This window comes from Acanthopagrus latus, chromosome 15 (assembly GCF_904848185.1).
Source record: "Acanthopagrus latus isolate v.2019 chromosome 15, fAcaLat1.1, whole genome shotgun sequence".
Classification (NCBI taxonomy): Eukaryota; Metazoa; Chordata; class Actinopteri; order Spariformes; family Sparidae; genus Acanthopagrus; species Acanthopagrus latus.
The window spans coordinates 18,472,751-18,495,842 of record NC_051053.1 but is presented as its reverse complement, the minus strand read 5'-3'; the positions used below and the strand labels follow the sequence as shown (position 1 = coordinate 18,495,842).

The 23,092-nt window shown below is 40.8% G+C and overlaps 1 protein-coding gene across 3 annotated transcripts in view; it reads right to left on the bottom strand.

Moving 5' to 3' along the window:
* The window catches only part of srbd1 (S1 RNA binding domain 1), a 126,850-nt gene that overhangs the window by 88,032 nt on the left and 15,726 nt on the right, over positions 1-23,092 (bottom strand). For all 3 annotated transcript variants that reach the window (XM_037124058.1, XM_037124057.1, XM_037124056.1), the window contains exons 15-16: positions 11,531-11,622; positions 8,131-8,213 (exon numbers count right to left, since the gene is read on the bottom strand). In XM_037124058.1, coding sequence (XP_036979953.1) covers positions 8,131-8,213; positions 11,531-11,622 — 175 coding nt within the window. The remainder of the gene's footprint in view (positions 1-8,130; positions 8,214-11,530; positions 11,623-23,092) is intronic.

Sequence of the window (23,092 nt, the reverse complement as noted above, 5' to 3'; positions counted from 1 at the left end):
TTAAAAAAAATATTTTATTCTAAATCATTACTATTTTCATTATTGACCTGGACAACACATGAGTTTCAACAACTAAGAATTCTCCTCCTTCTGCTGAATCGTGTAGTTACTGTCTTAGTTAACTGTTAGTGTGTATGAACAGTATAAACAGTTTTATAAAGTTACAGGTTTTCTGCAAGGCATAAAGTATTTTCCATGAAATGTGCCCTACTGCATAAATAAAGTTTTGCTTGCTTTCTTTGCTAATGACTCTATAATGATTTGCTAACAGACAAGTAAGTTCAGGATTTCTTTTTTAGGCAAACTGTACCATCGTTCATTTTCTGAAAACAAAACAAACAGTAATGCATCTAACCAAATCACTACATGCTTTAAATATCATTTATTAGTTGTTGGGCAATAACTCTAGTTTCTTCCTTCATCATTTATCACATGAACATTGCAAATCTCTTGTATCATAAAATCACATTGGCACGTTTAGTGTAAAAATCTGGCTTTTCATATTTCACTTTAAGGAGAGCAAAATTTCCAGTTTAGCCTCGGCCAACAACAATCAGTGGCCAAGGATAGATTTCAAAACCAGATGTGAAAAGTTACACTTATTGATTATGATATATAAATACAGTAGATGCTATTGGTTGGTCAGGTCAAAAGCAGTACAATTGCCTTGTATTCCCCAACTGTACACGGTGCAGAGGCCTTAAGCTCTGCGATACGGCTCGGAAATAATAACTATCTGGTCAACGAGATAAGATCAGTGATTTTATGAGTGGAAGAGGATGAAAAACAATCAAGTTCTGCTCTGTTAAACATACATACACACAATCCAGTGTGCACGTGTGTCTGTCCTGACATCCAGAGGCCCTCATGGTGCTCTACTCAGTTTACAGTGGCACCAACGGAGCATGTCGTCCCGTATCTTTCAATCTATACCTCAATCCAGGTCCCCCTTTTTTTCCCTCTTTCACTTTCTTTGATCATACATCGAGGCGAAGGAAGAAAGAAATTAGACAATCCTGAATTATCAGCTTAGCTGTAATATGAAGTCCTTATGTTGAGCGTGTCAGATGAGGTTCATGATTTAGCTTGACTCCAGCTTCTGTAATCTTCTCTTCTTCAACTTCGGCCGACTGCCTTTTCTATTTCTGTGGTTTACTCGCTTATTCTCAATTGCATCCTAAGCACCTAAACTAGGACCGCAAGATGGTGTGGGGGCACATAGATAGATAGAGGGATTAGCAAGTAATGTTTTCACAAGTAAAGTTCACAATGACGCAATACCAGAGGATACCAGAAAATATATTTAGACAAACACTATTATCAAATGAGTCCACAATCCTCATTAATCAATTAATCCTTACATAATTCCATCCACCCCACAGATACACTACCATCCATTTTTAAAACTGCCTCGACTCCAGAGTCTAAACGGCCTGAATCCTCAAACCTCAAAACCATCCAGAGCCAATGGACTGGATCCCTACGTGTGAAGGTCATGTTTTGATTGGCCGGAAACCAGCTGAAGCCAGCCAACCAACACGCAAGAACAAAGTGCTTCTGTCTGCACCTTGAGCACTTAAATGCTGCTGAGTTACCACATGTCAATCAGAGAGAGATAGAGAAAAGAGAGGGTGGTGAGAAGCACAGAAAACTAAAACAAGCTTCTTCACGGGTTGTTTCACTGAGACACTGAAAAACATGAATGCCCCATTTCTCACTACAGATTTCCTTCATAACATTGACTATATTATATACATAATCTAAATCCACGAATTATAAATACAGAGACGCAGAAAGCAGGAGCCACAGAAAGTGAAAAGGTAGGCGAAGCCAGCGCTAAGAGTTGAGGTGTTGACTGACAATGACAGCGGAGGTCTTCACACTGACAGAATATTGAAATACCGTTTATGAATCATGCCATTAAGAGCCTGGCACGTGGAACCATGCTGGAGTCACAATGGCTGCATTTATCAACAGCCTGGGGGCAGTAGATGATGGTGGAATAACTGAAGGAAGTAGGATGATTACAAACTGCAGGATCAAATGGCATCAGCCTGGAATGTGAGAAACGTATTCTCCTGTAATGCAAATTAGGCTTATCTTCATATTTCCCTTATTTTCATGTGGGTGCACCAGTCAGGAGAGTCCTCACCCATGATTTAACAAGCAATGGGTCTGTGTCAGTTACCACTTGATCAAACAGGTGCTATTTTAAGAATCACTGATTATTTGAAAGCAGTTTTAAGGCATGTTGAATTTGAATATATTAACTGCCAAGCATTGCACTTTTTTGTAAGAGCACTTAGTAACTCCTCCCAGTGACCTGAAAAAAATCATTTGCTAGTGGTGCATTCCAGTTTCTTCTGTTCCCAAGTTACCTTCCTTTTTATTTCATACTTAATATCATTATATATGTTTATGTCTGTTGCACAATTATCAAATTTACAAGGCAATATTTTAACATTTTAAGTATAATGCCATCATGCATGCAGGTATTCTGTCCAATTATCCATCAAGGTCACAAGTTAAAGGTGTTTATAGTATTATTATCTTTATTCTAATTTGTTTATATTTATTCAAATCACTCAAGCACTCATTTGCACTGTCCTTCCAGCTCTTTCCCAGCATGATATACAATAAAGTTTCTGAACTAATAGCTTGGCTTAACAAGAGGACAGGTTTCAATGCTAGCTGGTCTCAATTTTAGCTCAAGGGACCAAAAAATGATCCCACACATTCATCTATGAAGAAGAAACTATATTACAAGATATAGGTACGAGTAACAAGTTAGGCTGAAGATGGTTGTTCACAGGTTAATTTTGATAGAGTAACCCTGAATGTAGCTCCTGTCAGACCATCATACAAGAGTTTACTGTTGTTTGGAAACTTCTAAAATCTTTATGAGTCTGAAAAGGAAAAAAAAAACAAAGTCAGCAGCTGAAGCTGACTCTCTGAACGTGTAGTGTATGTGTGCGACAATGCTGCTGCTTCACACCTTCGGTATCTACTAATCTATCGACAGTGTACAAACTAACGAGTTGTGTGAGGTTATCTGAGGGTCATGTGCTCTGACTGACAGCTTCTATAAGGCCTTTGAGACCTTCCTCGTGAACGTACCGTATAATATCCCTGGCGCGTCAGCTTGGCTTGTACACTGCGTGCGTGATTGTTTTGCAGAAAGTTGAGAAATACCCATTTGGCATTCATGAAAGGTGTTGGCAAAAACAAAGCTTTCTCCTTGCTGTCATATCACTTTTACAACGTATTTCACAAGGCAGGTATTCACACAAGGCATACACACACACAACCTGAGGGACTGCAAAACAGAGCATGAAAAAAAATTACAGAATTATGTTTCATGACAGGCACAGGAAGTCCAAATGATTTAGAACAAAATCAGTTTAGACTATTAAGGCTAAATGTATTACAAAGTATTCTATTACATAGAAAAGAGAGAAGCTAAGGCTACTTACAGTATGCATTTTTGTTGGCTCAGAAGGAAATAACTTTCCCAGTAGTGTAAGCTCAGATCAGCTGATTTCAGCTTATCATTCACTTTACTTCTCTGTTTTGTATTAGTTGTTTTTACCCTCTGGGCTATAATCGAATTGATCCAGCCCAGACTGCAGGATAAAATGTTGGCAGTTAATATTTCTGTAAACCACAGATACATTTTAATTTTGTATGAATCAAAGGCAACTTTCCATATTGACATCACTACGAAACTACAAATTACTGACAACTGACAATTCATATCAGAAGGCGGAGGGGATGATGAGATTGTGGTTCGAGATGTTTCAACATTTGCAAATATGATACCAGTGGACATTTTTAGGAGACCTCGGGATGTGGTGAAAATCTGAGAATTTTGATGAGACATAAGATCTCCAGCCGTGTAGATCTTGGACCATCATCATCATGTGGTCAAGGACCAAAATAGGTATTCTAAGCCAAAATTATTTTTCCTCACCCTAACCAAGTGGTTTTAGGGGGGAAACATAACCAGAACATGAACACAGCGGTGTCACACGTTAAAAATGAAAATCCAACCTACAGAAACGTAAAGTTGCAACATGTAGAAAGGTAAAGTTTCACCACATGCCTGGTTTGCAGAAACATCCATTCCCAAAATGTATTCTGTTGATTGGGTTTGATAGATGTTATAATCCACTTTTATTCTTTTTCCTGATGTCTGAGTGTTTGCCCTTTACTCACCTAAATAATTTCCTTTAAAAGTATGCAACAACTTTGGTGTTAGGCAGTACATATAAAAATAAAAGGTTTACTTCATTACAAACTTTACCATCGAAATGCAAACATCCTCACTCAATGTAAACTTTCAAGCGCTAGATTATGTAGCCTGACATGCCAACAGCCAGTAAATGTTTAATAAATTGTTGAATAAGTAGAGAATTGGCATGAGCCTGTTTAAATCCATTACACTGACAAAGATACATGCATGAATCATCTCCTAACCTCACTCAACACATGCTGTGACAGACCTAAGGGAAATAATTAAAATACTAGCAGATAATGTTTGTCAGCGTCTGCCACTCATCAAGTCTTAAAGAGTCTGTTTTGTTTTCCCACGCCACAAAACTCAGAAGCTGGAACTATCAATCAATGTCAACCTTCCATTTCTCGCTCTCCTTCCTCCTCTCTGCTCTGTCTGCTCCTGCCTCCCCTGAAGGCACTACCATTCAGGAGTGAAAGATAGCATGTTCAGGTGCACGCACACACACACACACCCACACACACACTTGCAAGACCGTATGCACATACAGCTATAAAGGCACAGTGCTTGTGATTTGGAAAGTGACATCACTTGCACTAGCTGTAGGTGAAAACACAAAATTCAGTGAGCCTATCCAAACACGCCTTCAGGTGCAGTTTTTCTAATGACCTTGCTGGCACTAAGGAAACTCAATACCATCGATGGGAAAGCACACCAGCTTACCTGTTGATATACTCAAGTTTCCTATTGAGGTCACAAAGGAGTTCACAGGTGGAATGGTTATGGGCTTGTGTAAGTGCTTGATAGAACTAGTGTAAGTACCAAAGTAACATGATAAATGACACCCCGCCGGCACTTTCAAGTGTCTATTCCGGCTAAGTGACAGGATGCGCTGGAAGTGCACCCATAATTCCCAAAAGCCATCAAAGGGGCTAGGAGTGAGAAGAAATAGATCATCCATGGCTCTAATAAGCCATGGCGCTTGCACGTTCCTTGCTCAGCCTCAGCCCTATCCAGACTTTTTCTTCACCACACCTGGTTTGAACAGCCAACACTGTGACAACAAACAGCAAATCCAGACTTCAGATTCTAGAAGTCCATTCAGCTACACCTGATGTATGTTCTACTGTGCTGCTTACAGTACCCACAATACATGTTCTACCACTAATTGTACTAGAGAAGAAAGTAAGGCAGAGGACTGGGAGTCACTGGGATAAAGGAGGAAAATTCTGGCAAAGTGATGGAGTGAGAAAAAGAGAAAGAGGTGAGGGGAAGAGTGACAGTTTCTTTAATATCCGGCTTGCGGGCAATGTTTTCTTACACAGCAGTGTGTTTCTGTGTGTGTATTTTCCAGTAGCAGTTAGTTTCACAGCTCTGGGAATTACCCAGCTGTCAACGGACCACAGCTACATAAAGAACCGATTGACAGATGAAGGTGCTATCCAAAGGACACGCCCACTAAGTGTCTAATTATTGATGACACAAGACTCCTGAAATGTTTGTGCATGTAAGTGTCTCAAATCTATAAGAGTATCAGTGGCCTTCGAAATGTACTGTGCTGCACTGTAGGTAACCACTAATATATATAAAAATATCTAATATCCATTCAAACAGACGTAGATCTGGCAAACCCAGTATCCAGAAGAACTGTCAGCCAGTGTTGCTGTAGTGAAAACAGTGTTCCCACACCAATAGTTACGTCCAATCTGATTTTAATGGGCCTCACTTTTTTAGCCCTCAGCTCATTTCCTCCTTTCTCTCGGAGCTGTCACTCACTGAGTCAGCAGAGGGAGAGAGAAAGAGAGAGCATGCTGTGCCAGCTGTCTAGAGTTACATCTGCCCTTATGCTATTTGGGTCTAATGGCAATAAACTTTTAGAAAGCTCAAGACACCATGAATCACACAAAAGAACTCGCTGGAAAACAGACACATGCGTGAGTGCACTTTTCTCAGACCCATTCACCCATCTACAAATTCACGCAAATGTATACACACACACACACACACACACACACATACACACACACACATACACACACACACGCACATAGACGCACTTAACCTTTAAGACTAGGGAAAGGGAAAGGGTGCATGTGTGTGCGTTTGCGTGAGCTGACAGGCAGGTCAAAGTGATGTCCCATCTCGTATCTGTCAGCACCCGGAGTTTATTTACCCGGTTATATTATCATTTGTTGACCTAGTCACATGATCTGAGAGCGGGAGGTGCAGAACCCCAGGCACCCCAGAGAGCCCAGTCAGGACGTGATGAGAGACACGGGCCTGTGACCTAACACACTCTGTGAGCCACACATATGAGCACAAGCACTTGCACAATATGACCTCCTCTCTCTCTCTCTCTCTCTCTCTCTCTCAAACCTCTGTTTTTCTCCTTACCCTCAAAGATCTCCCTCATTCCTTTTCCTTTGACTCTTGTCACCCTCTGCTGTCCTTTTTTCAACCCCCTGTCGATCTCTTCTTCTCAAATTTTGCTTGTTAACAATGAAATTGATGCTTTGTCAGCCAACTCCAACAAGTGATAATACTTTGCCGCTCGCTGGGTTAAAAACCTTTTGACATTAAGAAGAGTATAAATACACCTCAACAAGCGTATCTCTTGGCTATAGTATATTCATTGTACGTAGCTGGCTGAGTGTACAGAGGTGTCCTGTCAGTAATCCAGATTTAAGGGGTTTACCTCAATTCGAAAAAACTGCTGATTGACAAATTCACTAGAGCTCAAGTTATTAGTCAAATGTTGTGGTTGATTAATCTGATGTTGACTCACTATTAGTTACTCCTTATCAAAAAAGCCAAATATCCAGATTGCGACTGATAAAATCTGATAAGGAGTTTTTCTCTGCTTTGGATTATTGTGAATTGTTAAATTGTGAATTGTCATCCTCAATCCTTTTAGTTCTGTTCCCATTTCCATCCTCTCGTTCCCCTTTTTTCCTCCCACAGCCTACCATATATGGAGAACAATACTGCAACAATTTCTGTTGTGAATAGTAGACACACTGACTTAAAGCTCGTCTTTCCTTTCTCACACGATGATACACATACTCGCAATGAACAAAAATCAACATTGAGCTAACTGTTGTTTCATCTGCACACACACGAGCGCATATGGACGAGGAGAAGCTAGCACACCAGAAGAAACAAATGTCAAAACATACGTCATGCCTGATCTCTGTTAATTGAGTTAGCTGTCACCCTGAGCATCATCTGTTGACACAGGCCTCAGCCAAGTTTATCTTCTTCTCTGCTTGCCTCTCTTCTCTCAACCTGTTTGAGTTTTTACCATTTGTCTTGTCACATCTTCAGTCCCTCACTCACAGTCCCTCTATGCCTCAGGACCCTTCTTTGGCTTTACTCGACTCCGCAAGAAAAGAATAGGCCCAATTGTTTAACATTTAGTTTCACTTTCTGTCCAAAAATATAATGGTTTTGATGTGTCTAAATGGCTTTTATTTTCTCCTCACTCGTATTCCCTCTGTGAATGGCGGTTGTGTGTTGGTTCAGATGACATAATTATGCTGCCATGTTGGTGATGACTCTTATAAATAGGCTACACTTGCTTACATTAGACAATTAAGGGAAACATTTAAAAAATACACATGCTCAGCTGTGCACCAGGTGACTGCAGCAGGCAGTGCTGTAACAATGTGCGCAGGCACAGTTATTTAGTAAAGTGCTTTTATACATCCTGAAACACACACACACACACACACACACACACACACACACACACACACACACACACACACACACACACACACACGTCAACTCAGCTCTCTGCTTAAGTGTAACTCACAGCAGATGTTCCACCGCCCAGGGACAAGAAGCTCTCACCCACAAGGAGCATCCCAACAGAACAAAACTGAAAACACACTTACCTGGTATGTTCCAATGCCGATGTGTTTGGGATCAATCTTCACAAGCTCTGCCAGTGGATCTTGGACACGTCTTCCAATGGACACTGTCAGCACACACGCACACACACAAAGAGGAAACAAACATTGGATTCTGTCTCAAGAGATTCTGTGGTTTTCTATCTGAATAACAGTTACTGAATATGCAAATCCATATTATTTATAATTACTGAATATGCAAATTGACTGCATATTACAGTGCTGGCCTGAGGGCAGGCCAAACCTAATTGTCATTCCTCCACCCCCAACAATAATAATTAAAGCTGGCTTTAAAATGGAGTCTTTGCACCTGTCATTTAGCTTCCTGATAGATGTTAGAGCCATGAACCTTTGAAACCACAAATTTTGGCAGACCCGTGCACACCAGCACACAAAGTCAAACGTAGCACACAAATAAACACACAGCTCATATCGACCAGAGTAGTGGTGCTTTTAACGATGGAGTCTGTAAGGCTTCAGCCTGCTGCTGTGCATGAAGCCAAATGTCTTTTCCATGAACATGTTGGCAGGCCCCAGTGACAAGGAGAAAAATTACAAACAACCTGACTCACATACACACCATAATACATGACATCATGCCCCAACACACTCTCAGGCACACAGAGAGGGAGTGAATAGCACAGCCAAATAACTGCTCACATTCATGTCCTTGTAAAAGACAAAGGACGTGGCAGCTCTGGTTGTTAAGTTATTACCTTACATTGTTATGTTTTGTTATTCTGGTTATCAGGGTTATCACTTCCATTACAAACCCAAGCTGCTTTAGCTGCCATCTAAACAAGATGAATGTATAATCAATGCTGAGAGCATTAGGGTTAAATGAATGACTTTTCCCAGATCTAATGCTGGTAGTTGGTGTCCTGTGGACTTCTTTAGCAAGTTTTATCATTATGTTTTGTGGGGTTTTTTTTTATTTTTTAAATCTGCTCAAGTTTTTTGAATGAGGATATAATAATCAAGGATGGGAATCACAGAGTGCCTCACAATACGATACAACTCAGGAAATGATGCCCACAGTAACAATAGTATCACAATACAGCAATTCTGCGATAAACGATACAACAATAAATCACGTTATCTGTCAAGCTGAAGAATACAAAAGGAAAAGTGAGGAATTATATATTAACTGATTGCATAGCACTGTCAGTTCTTACAGAATTTGACACCTGAACTGAGACAAAAGGTGCATAATCTTAGCTACGTGCTTCTTTTTCATACGTACAGATGGCAACTTGTTCATCTTCACGTGTGAAATCATTCCACTGTGCTGCATGTTTCAATAAAACATCTTGATATTTGGCACCAATGTATTGACAATAGTATCCCAAGAGAAAGTATCACAATCTAATGTCAACATATACTTGTTCAAATCAAATCATATTTCAACGGAGCGTAACCCCAACCACCCTGCCAAATATGTGCAACTACGTTTTCCACAAAAAAACTGGTTAGAACTCTCAAAATGTCTATCCTTTATTGGAGAAAATAACCATTGCACTTCAAAAAACCTTCTTCAGTTATCTAGTGTACCTGATGGTTTGAGTTCCACCAAGGCAGTGAGATTGAACTCAATAATATCCTTTTTAGTTTTATAAAACTCTGCATGATGACACAGGACACAGTTTATCAGCCTCCTTGTCCTTCTTTTGTCCTGTTTCTTATGTGTTCAGCGCACATTTGAATTTCAGTGGTCAGTGCTGTAGTTTGCTGCATGAGATGTGTCAGACTTAGATCTCTGAGGCAGAACGAACAGACAAAGAGAAGGAGAAGGATGAGATGTAATAGAGGGAGTATGTCTGGAATCAATGGCTTTCCTCTCCTCTCTCTCCTCTGGCTGCGGTGGGAGGCTGCTGCCTGAGATAATATTTAGACAGGGATGGAGTTTCAACCCTGGCCTTGCATAGTGCACCAACAAAACTCCCCAATACCCTTTCAATCTAGTCGGCCTCTAACTCTCTCGCTCTCTCTTTCTGAGGGGAGACGATTTGTAAACTGAATCCATCATAACTCTCCAGCTCTTATTGAAATTTTATGAGTAAAATTCAGGACCTAAAAAACGGGAAGGAATGGAGAAAGCAACAAGAGAGGAAGAGCTCAGACACGTTGCTCAGGAGAAGTGGAAGAATGTGAGACACAGCATCCTGGTAGGACAGGAGGACAGCTGTGATGTAGTTCCAATGATTTTGTTGCAAAACACGAGGACAAAGAATTTAGATTGAAATAGTTCAACTTTTGATGAGATGAAGCATGGACTCCCTATCAAACCACAACATGGCAATCAATAAGGGAAAACTGATCTGTTCTTGTGATTTATTTTTCTTTGTGGTCACTCTTGTCATTCACTTTCATGTCTCGGTCTTGGATTGGAGAGAGGAGGAGAAAAGAGTGCAGGAATAAATTGAACACAAAAACAGTCCTCCTGGACAGTGGTTAAAATACTTCCTAACACCACTGGGTGTCCCTAGACTTCAATAGAAGAGATGGATGGAACCTGCCTATAACTCACAGTTCCCTACACACATGGCAACTCATATAGACAGAGGCAGTAACACACAAAGGTACGACAGAAAGACACAAACACTCTGTGGCCGCATCCGATTCTGTAATCACAGTGTCCAGTCTCAGCACCCCCTCTTTTTATACCCAAAGTCAAACGCTGTGGATTTCTTATGGCTTTCATTAGGGGTATAAATATGGCTCTCCGTGGCTCTCTGCGCTGCTGACCACAGGAAACTAGTGAGGAATAATCCAGCCTCACTTGATTCATGGCTTTTATAGAGGAAGTCTGCTGGAAACATTTGTTCTCCAAAACTCGAGTGTGATTCTCTTTTATTCCACTGTGTTTTCAATGATGTAGTATGTGGAGTGAGAGCAGGAGAGACAGAGGAGAACCTAATAGCAATGCCAGAAATTCACTGACAGTGTGACAACAGTGTATGTTGCTGGTAAGAGGGTGGAAATAAAATTAAAAGATTGTGATGTCTACAAAAACAGGCAGTTTGCAACTCTTACGCATTGTCCTTGCTAGTATAATTGTCACTTAGGTGTTACAAGCATACAATAGTATAGCAGTATAACAACGGTCCATATTATCTAGACCTAGATCTAGAAATATGGAGTAAAGGAACATGGCTAAAACTGAGAAAAAACAACTGGGTGTTCCTCTTGTAGAAGAACAGCAATTCAAAATTAGAGCTGAACATGTGAAAAGTATAATGTAAATGTTAAAATGATCTAAGTTCTAAGGGATCAGACGATATAATAAAATTGGTTTTTGACGGTTATTTAAAAAAGCCCCATACACAGTGTCTTTTGCATCACAAGTAACTTTCTTGGTCAAGAATAATTTGAATGGCTGATGTACCTGCACTCCTAAGGTTTGGATCCAAGTCTGGCATCTCTTTGACCGCCTCAGGACTCACACTGTAGATGGATGCTCCCGCCTCACTGGTTATACTGGGGAAGGAAAGAGTTGAAAAGTTAAAGAATAACAGAAAGAGCAAAAGAGTAAGGTGTCAAGAGAACTTTATATGGAACATGGAATAAAAGGGCAGGTTGGCCAGTGAAGGAGAAGGAGAAAGGAAATGGTGTAAGTAGAGGAAGGAATAACAGAGAGACGTCATAACTACTTCAAAGACATAATGGTGGAGCTATTAAGGAAAATCACCACTGCCTTGCACCTTGAATAATGCAGTTGACAGCTACTCAAACTGGTCCCTCATTTGACTCTGTAATAAAAGCTTGACCATCATAACGGACATCAAGTCCTAAATAGCACCACCACCTGCCTTAACATTAAGAGCACAATTACAATCTTTCAAATGCTTTTTGAATTCTTGTTCGGCTGACAGCAGGTGAAAAGAACCGCATAAATCCTGATTACATATCTGAGCCAGTGGCTGAACACTACACATATCCAGAATAGGCCATTTAGTATAGCAGATAACTGATTGAGATCATTTTGCCCTCTGGAGGTATGACACAGACTTTGGGTAAGTACAGTTTTACAACCATCTGACCACCTTTCACATTGAAACAACTGACACTTTAATGACAGACACTATGACATGATTGACTGTTTGACAGAGCTCAGGACAAGGAGTAAGCAGACTCTTGCAGTGCACTCACAGTTTATGTGACACTATTGCCATCTAGAGGCCATTGGGTTGCACTGCTGTTTGTCAGTATCTACTGAACTTCACTGTCATGGATGAGATTGAGGATTGAATGTACAATTATTGCTCAATCAATTTTTTGACTCCCAATTTCTGGCAGTCAGTTGTTCGAGAATTTGCAGCCAACTTCTATATCCGATCAGTAAAGAGAGCACTGTGTGTTTTTAAACTTAAATTTCAACTAAAATAGTGACTCTGCAAAGGATAAGGGGTTACAGACACTGGATGGACAGATGTCACAAACACTGAGGTCACTGAGGTCCAGCATTTCATGAACAAATATTTAAAATATGGTATGTAAAAATGTAAAGATTCAGGCAGTGTGTGTTAACATCTACCTAAAATATTTTCAATATCTATATATACATGCATCCCTTAACCTTAAGAATCAGAAAATATGCTTCAAATTATGAAAAAAAATTAAAAACATAACAAAGGGCTAAACTAGAACGACCCTCAGTAGAGTGCTACCAGGCCAAGGCCAAACAGTCTCCTTTAAGTCAGTCGAACTTAACCCAATGTCATATATGGCATTTGGGGTTAATTCTGTGCCTTGACCCATCCTCCATTCAGGTTTGTTGGAAATACATTCAGTTTTTCTGTAACCCTGTTGACCAGACAACCAACCAGCAAATGGACATGGTCATTAGGATTGGCAAGAATGACCTTTCCTTTCTAATAAATATTTTGTTTTGCTTAGTTTCATTTACATTTTTGTGCTATACAATTTTCTTGTTTAGATATTATGTTAAAAACAATATTTCAATTGACACTAATATTTTCCACTAATATTCTGGTTGAAAAAAAACAGTTTCAAATTAATTCATAGTCAGTGACCTCTGTAAAAAGAAATTGCAAATAATTATTCTATGTCAAGGACTTCTTGAACTTGCACAATTGAGTGGAAGTTGAAATGCCAATTTCTGTGTTATTGATGTTTTTTAACATGAAGATCTTGAAAATGAACAGATCCTGTAAGGCAAAAAATACTACCATTCATCATGTTAATGTATTCAGTCTAAAGTAGGCCGCTTATCATCCTTCACCACACAGACGGGATGCTGGTACAACAAAGCAATTGATACCCGTGTTAATGCTTACGACACACAACTGAAGCTGTCATGTTGTTTAGTCCTTCTGCTCTCTCGGGTGGATGGAGTGAGACAGAGGAAGGATTGGTGGAAGAAGGGGGGAGGGGGGTTCCTCAGGGCTGACCGATATGACGAGGGGGTCAGCACCTCCCCGATGTCCACAATTCAGGCCTTCTGTTGTACACAATCCCAGAGGCCTGGAAATTGCCACAACAACCTTGCCAATTACAAGTATCTCGTTAATGAGGAGTGGCAGAGGCCTTCTGATGAGAATCACATTTAAATGAACTTCTCCTCCCTCCCTCTTTTCCCCTCTCTTTCCCATCGTCTCTATTCATCCTTTCCTCCGCCTCACTGTTCTTTTTGTCAGCTCCCCGTCCTTCATGCTGACAGCTGACATATCGCCATGGTGACACTACTTAACAAGCAGTGGCACATGACCTTCAAGGAGGTCAAAGGAGAGCTGGTCATCAAGCTGAGACACAAAGACGCACATAATAATCTTTATTAAGATTATATGAAATAATTCAAAAACATGAACTAATCTCATGCAGCTCTCTCTCATCAAACTGAGTGTGAAGCCAATAATGATATAAAACACAGAAGTAACACCTCTAACCTCCCTCGACAATGGAGGTCAGGTAAAAGAGTCACAATGCCTAATTTTGTCTTTTGTTTGAAAAAGAGAGACAGACCAACAAAAAGAGAAAAAAGTAGAGATGAGGTAGACAAAAGTAAAGATTGAAAAGGTGAAGACATCATTAAGAACATGCAGAAAATAAAACACAAGTGGACATAGAGAGAAAAAAGTAAAGGGAGGCCACCAGCCCCTATCATGTCTAACTTAATTAAGGCTGCCGCTGGGGCAGCTGGGTAACAGCACTGTCATGGATACAGCTCTGAGCCCTCATCGACATAGCGTCCATGGCTGTCGCCATTGTGAGGGCATCATCCTGGCAGCCAGCAGAAGGTTGTCTGCTCTCTGGCCTAAGTGGGTGGATGGTCGGAGCATGGGCACACACACACACACACACACACACACACACTTTGAGACACAAAGTCAATGGTCGCCTCTTGGTGTAAAGCGATGACTTGATGGCCCTGTAGGGTTATCACTTATTCGCACTGTCAATTGTATACCCACACACACACATATAAACAGAGGCCTGCCTTTAGCCCTGCCCCATCCTCGGGCAAAGTCAAAAACTGGCTTCCCTACCGGTTGTCTTTGAGACACACCCTTGGGCTGACACACATGACTGGCCTCCTGCTGCCCCTCAAGAATCCTAACATTGGGAGAGATGGATACACACTTTGATACCCCATTACAGCCTTCTGGCTCACACAGCCCTAATCTAAATTAAAAACAGCTCATCAGATCAGTCAGCAAAGAAGAGGGGCAATAATATCACCAACTCATTTGATACACAGGACACAAATTTGGAGGGGGGGGGTGGGGTAAGGAGACTTAAATTGCTTCGAGGCTCAATGTAAAGATATACAAAAAGGGCTGTGCTCAACATGTCAAAGGCACGCACCTAAAAAATGGAATGTTACGTTTAAAGAAACTGCAAATGTTCAAAGTACTCCAATTTGCACAGACAATGTAGGAATAAATATCCTGTTGAGATTGAGGGTACAAAGCATGGATCTGAAGCATCTCCATCAACATGACTTTGTAGATATTAAAAAATCCACAGTCCATAGGACATAGTTAATTTAACTGTTAAAAGCAGAATATATGGGTAGGTCAATTTCCTTTTTTTAATGGTCTGTTCTACAAGTTTTAACCAGACCTCCCCTTCCAGAATAACTTAGAAATTGAACCATCATAGGGTGAAATAAAGTTTTACTGCTAGTGTTATTTTAAAAGTAATAATTCCCTAAATCTAAATGCAAAGCAATCAGATTTTGTTTATTTTTTTCAGCCTAGACCTAGAAGAATATGCTTTTCCTATCGTTCAAGCATCCCAAATGCAGCTCCAAGTGAATTAGCATAACAAGATACAGACATTTTGAAGAAATGGGGCACAATTGCACTTATTTTTTTTACAACATAACTAACACTAATTATGTACCGTGTGGGATTCTTCAAAAAAGTACACCGGAACTAGAATGAGATCTTTAAAATTAAGTGCAAAGAAATGAGTGGGGTTAACTGAGTAATTAAACCAAAATGTTTTATCTATGAATATCCCGTCACAACATGGGGGCACTGAGGGGATCGTTTGGAAAATAGCCAATTAAAGTACAATATTCAACAATGCAGACACACTAAGAATTGCATCCACACACAAGTAGTGCCACAGTATAATGGCTCAATCTGCCACTTTCTTTGTCCACAACTCAGTTTTGGTCCAGGATACTTGGATGGCCTCATTTTACTGACTTAGAAGGAGCTATGATGTCACATATCTACAGACCAAAGTATATTCATACAAAACAAACACACACACACACACACACACACACTCACAAAACACACAGACACACACACACAAGTTTCTCTGTCCCGGCTGCTCAAACAGCTTGGGTCCATTGTTCAGTCAGCTGCAAAGCTTGACCTCAGGGAGACAAATTGAGAGAAGCACCATCTCTCTGTCTCACACACACACACACACACATGCGCACGCACGTCGGGTCTGAAGACGATGACATTTTTCACAGAGAAAAGCGTCCAAATGGCAGGTGTCAGGGGCCGTCAGTCTCTAGCGAGGCGCTAGAAGGCAGGCAGGCACACACACACACACACACACACACACACACAAACTCCAACTGCCAGTGTGAGGCACGTCTGAAAAGAGCAAAGCCTCACAGACACTCATGTCAATCTGGTAGCAAGAAAGGCCTGCACTCGTGTCACGCACAAACGCATACACACTGGCATTCACAAACACACACACACACCCCCAAAATCACAAGTACACACATGGCATGTCACAGAGACTCATCACACATGTTTGTCACACGCAGGACCATCGCAGGGAACATTGGCACCCTAGGGGAGGATGGCATGGAGGACGGTTTGGTGGATGGAGGGGAAGAAGAAGGGACAGAGGCTGACCACCAGTCAGGTGGTGGGAGGAGAAAGGGGGCTGTGGGTGATACGGATGAGGCTGGCAGATATTCATTGTCCACCACCTGCAAACACCAAAGGTCCTCAGCTCAACACCACTTATCTGTGGTACCATCTGCCATCTTAGCCTCATAATGGTAGTCAAAACCTAGCAAAATAATTGGCAGATTATCTGATAATGAAAATAATCCTTAGATGGAGCCCGACTGCACATACAGTAAAGCCTCTTTTTTAATGCCTGATTTGTGATATTAGGCTACGGCTGGGCAGTATCCAAATTTTGAGGCCGTTAAACCTTCCCCAATATTTTCCGACAAATACATTATTACCATCAGCTGATTAGAAATCACATTCGAGGGCTTTGAGGGAGCTGTCAATCACTTCTATGCCATTTTCGCAAGGTGGCTGCACTGCTGCTGTGCAATTGAACTGTAATTTCCAATGCATATCTTGCATACAGCAAATTTGCTGGCGCTCCCTCGTCATTCGATTGGAACCCAAAATGCTACCAGATTTCAGCAGCTGGATTGTTTTTTTTTTTGCGGGGGGGGGCAACTTCCTTGCATTAGCCATGCACATGTGTGCTGGTTTGTCTATACTGCTAGCAGCTGCAAGCAGATTGCCAGCTGTACATTCCCACAATAAACACACTGACCCCTTCAGCTCACAGCAGTGTCTCTGGGCTATGCAGAGTGGACAAGTAGAGTGTCCACAGGGAGGGCCATCCCCCATACACACAGAGCTAGAACAACTCGGTTTTGGCAAGCCGGCATTTGCCAACTGGCTGCTCGTGGAGGGGCAGCCTACCCTTTGGACATCGAGCACATCTGCTTTCTCTAGCCCAGAGACACTCCAGCAGTGAAAAGTGGCTCCATAGAAGAAGTATAACCCAAGAAGAGCAGCAGCTGTCCAATCAAGAGGGATTGTAACAGCCAAAGAAGGTGGTATGTTTACTGAGGAAACAACCAACCACAGTTCCTGATATTAGCAACACTGCTAAGCACGGGATGACAAGTCACAACATTCTTCCCACTCTAAGGCGAGGCTATACATTATTTATCATCATCACTTCTATTGCTGGCCACTGCCACACACTCTTGAAGGCATTTACTATATACATACGCACATTGAACAGCAGAATGTTTTCATGACAGTAATGAAAGGGACATCATTGCTATTCTTAAATAGAGGAGAGGAAGGATGAACAGGGAAGGAACAAAAAGAAAGCACAAATGAATGGAAATAATTCGGGGAAGTACAGACACCGACATGACAGCCATTTCCTGCCTTTTAGAGTGAGCATTTACCACTTATGGGAAGGTAAAAGTGAGGGAGGAGATGCACGTAATGGAGTTCGGCAAATGAACAGATTTCACAGCTTCCCGGGAGGAAAAAACTAAGCATAAGTACATTACACCGCTCTCCACCTTCTCTACCTACTTCCCTCACCCATCATCAGTTTGCAAATTAGTCATCCTGTGGAACATTCAGTCCATAATCACAAAACAATCCCTGTTCCAGTACTCTCCTTCTTCACATCACACCTGTTTTTATTTTCAAATTCCAAAGTAATGTGTTTTCTCAGTGGTGGACACTAATGATTTGACTAAAGGAGGGCTCTGAGTGTTCCCTTTCTTCCCTTTCCAACTGTGTCCTTCCATCTAGCACTCGCAATATATTGTTACTGTTACTTCATACATATGCCTCACATTTTGCAACTGAAAAGTGGTTTAACAGAGCCTTAAGAAGAAATGTATCCATCAACATATGTCCAGTATTTTAGCAGCTTCTCTTTTACCAAGTCAACAACTGAATGAACATTGAGGTATGTTTTTATGGGTGCACTCTGAATTACAGAGGTCCTCAACAAATATCTTTGAAGCTGTACTTTAAGTAACATTTGGCATAAAAATGTTATTTTTCTAAATGTTTATACATGTTACATATTTTTCAAAATTGCTCTGCCTTCCTCTACTCATCATGTTTTAAGTCTATCATATAACCTTTTGATGTACCCAAAGGTTAATTTTACTCTTCTGAAATGAAGATACACCCCACAGCCAAGCCAAGCCATTCCATGCCTCTAAATCCATCTGCCCCTCTGCTCCTCCTCCTATCCAACTTTCAAACCTTCGGTGAGGCCTGTGCGCCTGGATCTTACTCAGTCATCTCTGGTCCTGCCACTGTATGTTCATCACTCACTCAGCCTGGCCCTGGGAGCATGCCTGGACACAGGACATGACAGGGGATACACATACCCTCACCCATACAAAGTCATAAATACAGTCTACATCGCTGTCCTCAAGGTCCATCAGCTAGCCAGTAATAATGATCTCATCCCACCAGGAGTGAGCTGGAGGGCAAGACGGTCAAGGACTTACTGTAGGAATGGCTGTGTGCCTGTGCAGGCGTACACTATTGGTACGTTTCCTGCTGCAACTGCTTGTATTGCTCTCGGACAACTTTAAGTATGAACCAGTCAAGGAGAGAACGATGACTACTAGAGAGAGAGACGGCCTTCCACTTTCATGAGCTACAGAGACCAACATCAAATAAAGGCACAGCAACATGCAGGAAACAAGTCTAAATAAACTGAAGCAGAAATCATCATTTAAGAAAAGTAGTTTCGATATGATGAAGCAAATTAATCAAGCCCAATATGATGTCAATACATTGTAATTTATCAGTTCATTCAATTCAAACAGGGACTCTGACTTGGAAAGCCTCAAGGGTGTGTTTGTGTTTATATGAGAAGGAGTAAGAGGTTCGGTCATCTCAGAATGCCTTCTGGAATAGCAGAGCAAGTGGTCAAGGAACTGGATGTCAGTTTTGTTCTGCCTTTGGCTGTGATTCCCGTATGTGTGCTTGTGTGTGTGCTTGTGTATGTCTGTGTGTATCATTACCATTGCCCAAAGATCTCCCTAACCTTACCCCACATATTCTTGCCCTCTGATATCATTAACATCAGCTTGTCACAGCCAAAAGAGCCTGTCAACTTGTCAGTCTTTATGCACATAGCCCCAAACATGCATATCAAAATATTGTAATTTATTATGGTTCATCAAAATGATGTATCATGTCATCACATTTCATCAGATGTTGTGCTATAAACAGCTAAAATGATGTTGCGTGATAGCATTCTACAGAAAGGTGACAAATTTTAGCACAACACAAAAATGTTTCAAAATGTGTCACTTGTCTCTAAAAATCATATGTGATCATTTAATCATGTGATCATATAAAACGCAACTACAATTCAAAGTTTCAAGCACTTTGTCCATAATCCAAGCACTTTTTAAACTTTGTACATTCCAAAATTCAAGCATTTCCAACACCTATATGAACCCTATACATTCAAATACATGACAAGATGAGCAGGTTTGCTTTGTAAAGTAGAGGAGTTGAAAGATGTTGTCAACAGTATACAGTACAGTTTGTACAACTTGGGATACATAAATGATTAATGTGAAAACCCAACCCATGTAAGGAATGTTATCTGTGGGGTGATTTTTAAAGACGGCCATATAGGAACAGGAGCAGCTTGATCTGGGAGTGCTGCTACAATTTGTAAGATCTTCCCAAAACTACAGGAGTTATATCTTGAGTGTTGATGGATCGAGACTCAAAGTGGCACGTGTGTGTGCGTGTGTGTGTGTGTGGCGTGTGCCTTCCCCACCAATCAGCTCCTCTCACAAAAATCCAGAAACACCAGCTGACGAGAGTGACACAGACCACTGCGCGTCAGACTGCAAACCACACACACGCACACTCCCACGCAGACATTTGTCTGGCCGGTGCTGAGCACTCTTATGAGTTTTGACAAAGCCTGCATGCTCTACCGGTCAGTGCTAAAGCACAATGACAGACAAGGTCATGCTGCACTGGCCTATCAACACACACACACACACACAGTAGAGGGCATGCGCAAGCCATGAGCAGGTGTTAATTATGCAGCCAACAGTTAGAACACATAATGGACTCAGCCACTTAACACACATACTAACATCCATATACATCCAAGTTTTCAGCCACTTACATCACAGAAAATGATTTACTTAGGTCAGAGCTGAGGCGTTTGTTTTGCAAACTAATATGCGACACACTGACGTCCAGCAGGAGGTCTTTAAATTATCGGTACACAGCTGTATGACAAATAACCTAATGTGCATTCAGTGGGGGCCATCACAGTCACAGACAAACCTTGTCAGCTAAATAATACCTCATGCTGTATAATGTCCTGCAGGATGCTGGTCATTCACAGAGGCATTGTTCAAGCTTAATCATGTACGGTTATTTTGTTGTAAATCTAATGAGGGATGAAGAGTCGAATCTGGTGATTTATTCCTCACTTAGCAAAGACAACAGCGGAGAGAGATAAAGGACTATTACATCTGATCCAGTTGAAAAGCTGTCACACTTGTTATACTCAATTATCTATATTATACACATTATCTATCTATCGCTTATGTCATCATACTGTGCATGAATTCAACTCCTTTTAACCTGAAAACAGCAATATAAAATTGTTTTTACTGTCACTGACATTACTTTCTATTAAGATATGCTTTTTAGATTGAGATTAAAATTATGTGCTAGGTGCATACTACTCACTTTTTTGCTCTTCTAATTAGATTACTCCGATATAAAATGTAATTTGAGAAGAATATTTATTTAGAAAATCCGATTCAATTAACTGGTCAGGAAAGAGTTCACTGAATATCTTCAGCATAATACAAAATCAACAAAATAAAATCTGAGGGAAAATATTGAGTAAACCTAATGAGCGAACCTGAGCCTTGGATGTAATTGTCAATATATAAAAATCCACACCCTTGGCCATTTTCACAGTAGATCATTGAGCCTTCTTAATTAAAAAGGCCTTGGATGTCCAAAATACTTGTGGTAACCTGCCCAAATATTAATGAGGTCATGAATTTATATTAAAGGAAACACTCTAAAGTTAGTCATCATTTTACACTGAGATAATGAAACTAACTGGGAAGCATGCTGGCCTCCACGACATCATTTTGCCGAATAAATGTGATTAAATAAAGCTGGATTTTGAATTCTTGAACTTTTTTTATCCATGCCTTTACGTTCTATGTCAAAACTCTGGGATTTTAAGAGACATTTGGTGTGGCATCCATTTAAATGAAAGCATAGTATGGCAGTTATTACATTTAAAGCAACATTATGTAGATTATGTACACCACTACCACGTCTCCTCCCAGGTCTGTAACAATTTATTAGACATAGTGTAGGTATTCACTAGACAAAACTCATCAACGTTACAATCTATGTCTTGCAAACTTGTATCATGTCACGTCCATCATGTTACACGGTCAATTTATGTATTTTTTCTGAAGCTTTCAACAGCATCTTATGGTCTTTGTCAGCGGATGGAACACCTTTTAAGTAGGTCTTCTATAAGAATGATATTGTCAGGGAAATGTTTAGAATATATTTGACATCAGCTGTAAATTATTGCTCCTGAAAAATAAACCAATTAATCGATCAACAGATCACTGATGTTTATTATCAAATAATCATTGGATTCCAAATATTGGCTCTTCCAAGTTTCCAAGTTGAGACATTAATTCTTATTTCACTATTTCAGATTAATTGCTAATGAAATAAAAATGCCCATTGTAGCCCATACCTCAGATCTAACAATGTCTCTGTTACTGAATGAAAAAATAATTCAAGTAACTTGATCACCATCTGCAGCACATCTTGTATTAATGCAGGCATGGAAACACTGACCAGCCTTTTATACACATTCACACATATTCTTTCAACTAAATTCTCACAACTCAGACATACACGCAAAGATTCACAAATGTGTGCCCTTGTCCGGCTGTCTTTAGAAAAGGCCACACTCCTTACAAATTATGGAAGAGGTGACTCAGTGAGTAGGATGAGTCTACTCAAACAGGACTGAGGCACTTAAAAATGCGCGCACACACACACGCCACAAACACACAAAATACAAGTAAGGATATCCCGCAGGCTGCCATTTCTGGCTGTCATTCCAGCTGAGCACTGAGGCAGAAGGACAGAGAGAGAGAGACAGGCGGGTGGGGAAGAAAGGGTGGAGAAGGGGTGGGGGTGGTGACACAATGAAGGCTCACAGGCAGACAGGAAGCAGATGGTGCAAATGAGGCTGAGGTCTTTAATGAACTACTGCACTGTCAGATAGAGGAGAGGAGAGGAGAGGAGAGGAGCTGTTATACCTCGAACAGACCTTCTGCCAACGATTAAAAATAATACCTTTTAACACCAGCAATGTCAAATTTTAATGGCTGATCCCACGTAACAAGGTAATGATGTTAAAATGTCTGGTCAAATAACACAATGAAGACAAAATATAATCTCTCACTCTGTTTTTCACACTCACACATTTTTGTGGATATTTGCTTTAGAGCTAGAATACATCTTTCCACAGCTGCACAGCTGCTTTCAGTAGCTGAGGATGACAAAAAGAGCCGAAAAACACAAGGGAGGCCAAAGAACACGGATTTGTAAGGTAGAAATGGAAAGAGTCTGTGACTTTTAAAATACATTAAGACAGACAGGACAGTTTG